At 38.9% G+C, this 7342-nt stretch overlaps 1 protein-coding gene across 1 annotated transcript; it reads left to right on the top strand.

The window, feature by feature from the left end:
* The first annotated feature begins 2975 nt into the window (after window positions 1-2975).
* LOC104446843 lies at window positions 2976-4630 on the top strand. The gene is made up of 2 exons (XM_039313619.1): window positions 2976-4488; window positions 4575-4630. Exons 1-2 carry the CDS (start codon window positions 2976-2978, stop codon window positions 4628-4630), a joined length of 1569 nt encoding a protein of 522 aa, XP_039169553.1.
* The last annotated feature ends 2712 nt before the right edge of the window (window positions 4631-7342 follow it).

Here is a 7342-nt window from a genome sequence, read left to right as displayed (position 1 = left end):
ATATTCGAATTCCCATGTCATTACCCATGAGATTTTGAATATTATGAAAAAGTGCATAAGACATGGGAACCTTGTATCATGTGGAGTTGGTATGAAGTATTAACGGAATATTTGGTATCCTTGTTTGATTGTGGGGTGTAGTATTATCTCTAGAGGACCAAAAAGATCCCACCAAGAGTAAAAGTAGTTCGGTAGGTTTTATCTTGGGAAGTTGTCTTTGAAAAATACTAGCCAAGTATGTTGGAAGTTAATCCATCTACTACTTTGTAATTATGGATTTTTCTTTGGAGTGTAAGGGCTCTAAGAATATTCTTATCCTTAAGAGATACTGAGAAATTAGGGTAACAGTCAAAATGTATTGGTCATTTGTAGAGACTTGTCTCTATAGTATCAAGAATGGATTCATCATAGTTTAAGAGATGTGAATCTCATAAAACTAAGAGAATGGATGTATTCAAGCCTTCTTTTGTAAAAGGTTTGATTCCTACTTGGACTAATCCTATATGGATGTAATTGTATTTTTGTTTATGCTTCTTGATAGACTCTTGATTTAAAAGATGTATTTTTTCATAGGAATTAGAAAGAGGAATATATATTCAATGGAGTAAGTTTTATCGAACTCACGTTAGAAATTTGTTATACTTAGCTAAAATTGGATAGGGATGGATGGCCTTACAAGAAGCCATGAACTTGCCAACAAGTTTTCATCTATCAATCTGAAAATTGAAAGTAGATTTGGTGTTTTTCCTCATTCAAAAATGCAAAGATGAAAGGTAATTATGGTGCATTTGTTTCACAATAAATTTCTTGATAAAAGAAATGCTTTCCATGGATTTTAAATTGTTAGTTTTGTTTTATTTGGTGGTTTGTGGAAAAGCGTGTAAAACCGAAGCTGATGAGTTTTTGTCGGGAAATGCTTTTATGTTCAGTATCCTTAATTCATAACGGAGATTATATTTCCTAATTTATGTATGTGTTTTCCTTAGACAAAAATATTTTTCATCAACTAACCATTTCGATCAAAACAAATGCATGAAAGTTTGGAAATTTAAATAGCAACCAATCCTCTAGGAAGTAGCTATACAAGCTGTGGATTTAAATGTGCCCTTTTCAACATGTTGCCCTAATACTACTCGGACTGCAATTATTCTCTTTTATGTACTGTAGACACCATAACTTTCCCTAGGACATAACAATTAAATAAAACGTAAAGGACGTATGTTTGAAAAGAACGCGTACTTTTGTTTTCGCAATAATTCGCGTAGGCGCGCGTGCAAATCAAAGAAACGTGCGCTGCCAATTTAAGGCAGACCGTCGGAAAAAAGCAAAAAGCAAAAAGCAGAACATTGAACACAGAGCAACACTCCAAAAAAGAACAGAAAAGAAAAAGAATATGAGATCTCTCACAAGACAGATCTTCCATATATTTTTTCCTCTTGAGCCTTTTAAGAATCTGTTCAAATCCAATGATCAAGAATATATTTTCCTAATTTTTATGTCTCCTTTTAGTCAAAAATATTTTTCTATTGACTAACCATTTCAAATGAAATAAATGTATGAAAGTTCGAAAAACTAATTAGCAAATTAATCTTTTAGGAATCAGCTATACAAGTTTTGGATTTAAATGTGCCCTTCAACTTATTGCCCTAATAATGTTCGAACCGTAATTGTTCTATTTATGTACTGGAACACACCATGTCATTTTCTCGGACTCATGACAATTAACTAAGCGTAAAACACGTATCTTTGATAAGAACGCGTACTTTTGTTTTTTGCAATAATTCGCGTACGCACACCTGCAAGTCAAAGAAACGTGCCCCTGCCAATTAGACAAAGACCGCGGGAAAAGGCAAAGAAACAGAAAATTGACCCACAGAACAACACCCCAAGAAAAAAAGAAGAAAAAGGCACCTATATAAACAGGTAAAATTCAAGCACCTATGCAACCTTCCTCTCGTTCTCCCCAACACTGCATAAGTTGTGATTTGGTCATTCTTCATACTCCACGTGCCGCACCGCGCGAGAGATTTCGCTTCCCTCTGCTTCCGATTCAGCGTAAGTTCGTGATTTGGTCGCTCTTCCCTCTTCAGGCTTCACGCCTCGCGAGAAATATCGATCCCCTCTGCGTCTTCTTCGTGCTATAATCAGGTCACATTCTCTCTCTCTCTCTCTCTCTCAACTTCCGTGTATGTGAATATGAGCGACGATTAACAGGTTCTGGGCATTTCTGAAGGGACAGTTGCTATTCTAGGTACTCTGTATTGCTCTCAGGAAGCATGCTAGTGTACAGCGTTGAAGTAAAATCATGGATAGTAGATAATTTCTTGTTAGAGATATTATTTGATCTCGAGGGCTTTATTTGTTTATTATTTCCAAGATAGCTGGGTCTCTTGGGTATAAATACCCCTCGATTTTCACAATTGTTGAGTAAAGTGGCCTTTGACTAATTTGTCTATTCCATTCTTCTGAATATCCCAGAATACACACACACACATACATATATATATAAAGTTAGCAATTCTTATTGAGTTTGATCTCAAAACAATGGATTTCATTCATCTGTCAAGATACTTAATATTTTATTTCTGTTCAATTGAAGGTCAGCTTAGATATTAGTGTTATGATTGGGAGCTCTCATAGCAATATGTGTGTATACTAGTCGTGGTAAAAAAAGCTTGCTTAGGTCTTGTCGACCCACGGACAATTCTGGTGAAACTCCCTTACTTTGATGAAAGAGGGACTTTAGCGTGAATGTCAATTGCATGATATTTCATTGCAAGGGGTTTAATTATTGCTCAGTGAAGATGTTAAGGGAGTATGTGGCCGCTAAACCTTAAAACCTACTTGCATAGATTGGAAGTCGTGGGTTATAGTTCTTGGTGTTGTCAATAATGTGACTATCAACAACTTCATTCACGTCCGTGGGAAAACAATTAATTGCTCTTCTTTTGTGTATATAGGCTGAGGAAGTAGACATGGTTAGAAAGAGAGATCAATTTTGGGATCATGCAAAGCAAGAAGATGGCAAATTTACGTGCAATTTCTGCCACAAAACATTTCCCGGCGGTGTTTCAAGACTTAAGTCGCATTTATCTGGGATTAGAGGTGGTGGTATAGACATATGCACCGAGGTCTCTGAAGATGTTCGAGGTGCCGCTGCTGAAGCAATTTCTGCTAATCCTCACAAGAGAGCCAAGGCTGAAGCCCTTTCAGTTAAGACCGAGGAGACTTTGCCAAAAATGCTTATCAGTAAGGATGGCGTTATGCCGGATCAATTGCTCGCTAAGTTCATCCTCTTTAATGGTGTTGATGTCAACATTGTGCAGAGGCCATCCTTCATTGACTTTGTGAATGCTGTGGCTAAACATGGCTCTCATTATAAGTTGCCATGTTGTTCGGTTGTCAAAACAAAGTTAGTGCCTGATTTGCAAAAGGAAATTGGAGAGTATGTGGCAAATGTGAAGAAATCATGGGTTAGAACTGGCTGCACGCTCATCAATAATGTTTGGCAGGGTGAGAAGAGATCCTTCATGTATATCTTTGCTTATTCAATTGAAGGGGTGGTCCTATTGAATGCGTTGGAAATCCCCAGTGATGAGTCAACCTTAGATTTGGTGGACGAGATTTCATATTTTGTCACTCAAGAAATTGGGGCCAACAACGCCGTGCAGCACATAGCCGGAAATGATAAATATTTTTTTGAAAGTATGCCAAATGACGACGATCCCTATGTGTACAAGACTACATGCGTTGCCTATAAAACACAACATTTGTTCAAGAAAATATATGAAGATATATTATGGATTCGAAACGCATTTGATCAAGCAAGAGCAGTTGTCACTCAAGAGCATGACGGCGTCTTATCATCGATGAAGCAGTTCACAGACTACGTAGGGTTGCAACAATCATCAATGATAGAATTTTACTCTGACTATTATATGCTTCAATCAATCATGAGACTTGAAACTGAACTGCGATTTTTTGTTTCATCACCCGAGTGGCTTTCGTTGGGTTTTGAAAAGGATGAATCAGGCATAGAAGTGGGTGAAATCATTCGCAGTTCTGAATTTTGGAGTGAAGGGAGAGAAGTCTTGCGTGCTCTGGAACCAATATTTCGAGTACTCTGTCTAGTTGATGGCTACAGCGCTACTTTTGGGTTCTTGTATGCAGCTGTGGAAATGGCAGATGAGGCTATTAGACAAATATATGAGACTAATGTTCCTAAATATCAGACTTTATGGGAGATGTTCGAGGTTTGGCGGGATGATATTAGTCATCCATTATATGCTGCTGCTGCTTTTCTCAACCCTGCTTACATGTGTGGCAAGAAGTTCATAGAAAATGATGCGATGAAAGATGGCATGGATTTCATGTTGAAAATATTGGTAGGTGTTGAAGAAAAGGAAAATTTTAAGGAAGAAATGCTTTGCTATCGTGACAAACTGCCAAACTTGTTCGCAAAGACAGTGTTACGAACATCTCACCCCTGTAAGCATCTGTTCTTTAATCAATTAACCGTGTTAATTTAATTTCATATTTTATTTGTTTTCAATGTGAAAATTGTATACTGATAGTGTTGCATATGAAGGTGACTGGTGGAACTCTTGCGGTTATGTCCTTCCTGTATTGAGGAAGTACGCAATTCGAATCCTAAGCCAACCCTGCAGCACTTCGTTCTGCAGGCAGATTTTCCGTGCTCAAACTGAGAAGAGGGAGCCATTCATGCCTGCAGTGATGGACGATTATCTATATTTGAGGACAAATGCATTACTGATGCAGAATTTCAACACCATGAAAGAAAAAATTAGGAAGCCACTTGATCTTGAGAAACTCGGTGAACTTCCAGATTTTACAGAGTTTATGAATGAGAATTTCACTTGTGATCTACTGAATGAGACCAAAGTTCCTTTATTAGATGGAAAGCTAAATTGTTGGTAAGAATCTTTTTTGTTGATACACTTTAGAGATATTGCAATTTAAATGCATGCCAAGCTGATTCACGAACAAAGCAGGATGATTTAGATTTAGTAGAGTTAAAATCAAATATGACAGTGGTGAATGATAATATCACTGAGAATGTTTCTGCATTTTTTTATTGATCTTCCGCAGGAATTCACCTTTAGTTTATTTGCAACACTGTTTGAATTCGTGAATTCATACCAAGTATATCTATGTATCCATGACATAGATAGGGACGATGGCATCATTTCTTTTTATCATGAGTATGAGTATTCGTGCTTCATTTCCGTACTTCGAAGACTGAGTGAGATCAATGTGTTCAAGCGAGTGATTGTTAAAAGGTCTTAGGTTTTGATAGTCAATTGAATCCAATTATTATGGTAATCCGAATGACCTGCTAGAATGATTTCATATGTTGGATTTGGCCCCCAGCATGATTTTGTTTTTTGCAAGACTGCTGTTTGGCGAGAAGGCTGTCCTTATGGTGGGCGTACTAGGCACTATCGTCTGCAGTGTTAATGTCTCTCGATGAATCCTTAAATTCGTCTTTCTATTAACAGGTCTGCATCGGTGAGTAAAGACGGTGAGAGCGAAAAGCACTTACGTCTTCAATTTATAACTGAACTACTATCGAACCAATTTAAAGGTAGTGAAATTAAAGGTTGGACAAGAACTCCTATTCATGTCATCTTGGTAGATTCCAGTACAGGTAGGGTTGTGCAATCTGGACCCTTGTCAATGCTAAAGTTGATGGTGACAGTGATTGGAGGTGACTTTGATGACAAAGCTGGTAAAAATTGGACTAAAGAGTTCTTTGATAGCAATGAACTAAAGGGGCAAGCAGGGAATATGCCACTCTTGATTGATGATCTCTCTGTGACCCTCGATAAAGGCTTGGGGAGATTGGGTGCTATCACTTTCAATGATGTATCAAGCTGGACGAGTAGTGGAAAATTCAGGCTTGGAGTCAAAACTGCGTTGGGTTGTTGTGAGGGAATCCGTGTCCTTGAGGGCACATCTAATGCCTTCACTGTGGAAGATGGTGAGTCATTCAAATTTAAACTCTTGATGACAGCTTTTATGTTCTTTTTTCGTTGGCCTTCACTGTTGGGGATGTTAAGCCATGATTCAGATTTAGACACTTGATGACATTTACGATTTTCTGTTTTTTCTTTTCTTGACATGTCTGGAACCACATTATAAGATACATAGGCTAGGCTAAGAGACTTGCAACAGCAGTATTGTGTTTCATCAGAATCTAGTATGCTTTGATTTTTTAAAACAATTTTAGAGCAGAGCAGACTCTGTAGTTGTCTAAATTTCAGGTTTGGTTGCTGTTTGCAGAATCCATAATCCTAGAAATGGGTATGCTTGAAAGGAACAACAAAAAATGAGCAGACAGTGCTTTGCCTATCTTTATTTTCTAATTCGGTGAAGTTGAGCTCATGAAACCTATAACAAACAAAATAGATTTGGTGTTTCTAGTGTGCTTTCCGAACCAGTTGCGTCAGCAATAAGTTTTGAAAATGGAATCACCTTGACAGCATTCATGGCCATTGAATTGATGGTGACTATTGTTTAGAGGAAGCTGACTTTAGTAAACTTTAATTGTTATTTTAGCTTGTTAGATATGTTATGATGTGTCCGGATTTGATTTTATTAGAATAAGAGAATGTGGTATTCAACTTTAAATTGTGCTCAGTTGTATCAATACGATGATAACTCACTGAAATCTATGTCAATGCATTAAACATGGCCCATTTTTCTTTGCATCAGAAAATATGATTTCTCTATTTGTATTTTCTTTGTTCATTGCTCGCATAACTTTGAAATGACACTGCCGGCAGCCCCATTTCCTCCTCTAAGGCCGCTGCTGCTGCCGCTGCTGCTGCAGATGCTGCCACTGCTGCAGCCGCGCGCGGCAGCTGCAGGAGCTGTCTGCCGCAGGAGCTGATGCTGCTGTCGCCGTGGCAGCAGAAGCAGCTGCAGCCGGCGGCGGCGGGAGACTATCCACCTGTTCAGGCCACCGATGTGGTCAGAGATTATTGGTAAATTGCAAGACTTCTTCAGCAACAATCTGCAGGCATTGTGGAACAGTTGCTGGACGCTTCCCAGGTCATTCTCGGCCTCATTCTGCAGTTCATCATCATCTTCATCGTCATCGTCATCCTCATCCTCACGATCATCTTCTTGGCAGAGGTCGTTTTAGGCAGCCTCCATTCCAACACCTTCTGCTTTTCCTCTGCTTTACTCTGGGAGGCATGAGTGAGCCAGCTACTGGAGCCAGCAGCCGTTGCTGCCGGGCAATCAAGATCAGGGGAGTGGTGGCATGGATGTCGCGTCAACGCCATCGCGACCGTGGCCCAGTTTGGGCCAATACCCT

Source organism: Eucalyptus grandis, chromosome 5 (genome assembly GCF_016545825.1).
Source record: "Eucalyptus grandis isolate ANBG69807.140 chromosome 5, ASM1654582v1, whole genome shotgun sequence".
Taxonomy (NCBI): Eukaryota; Viridiplantae; Streptophyta; class Magnoliopsida; order Myrtales; family Myrtaceae; genus Eucalyptus; species Eucalyptus grandis.
The sequence above is the reverse complement of the archived record's forward strand: the minus strand, read 5'-3'. Positions and strand labels throughout refer to the sequence as shown.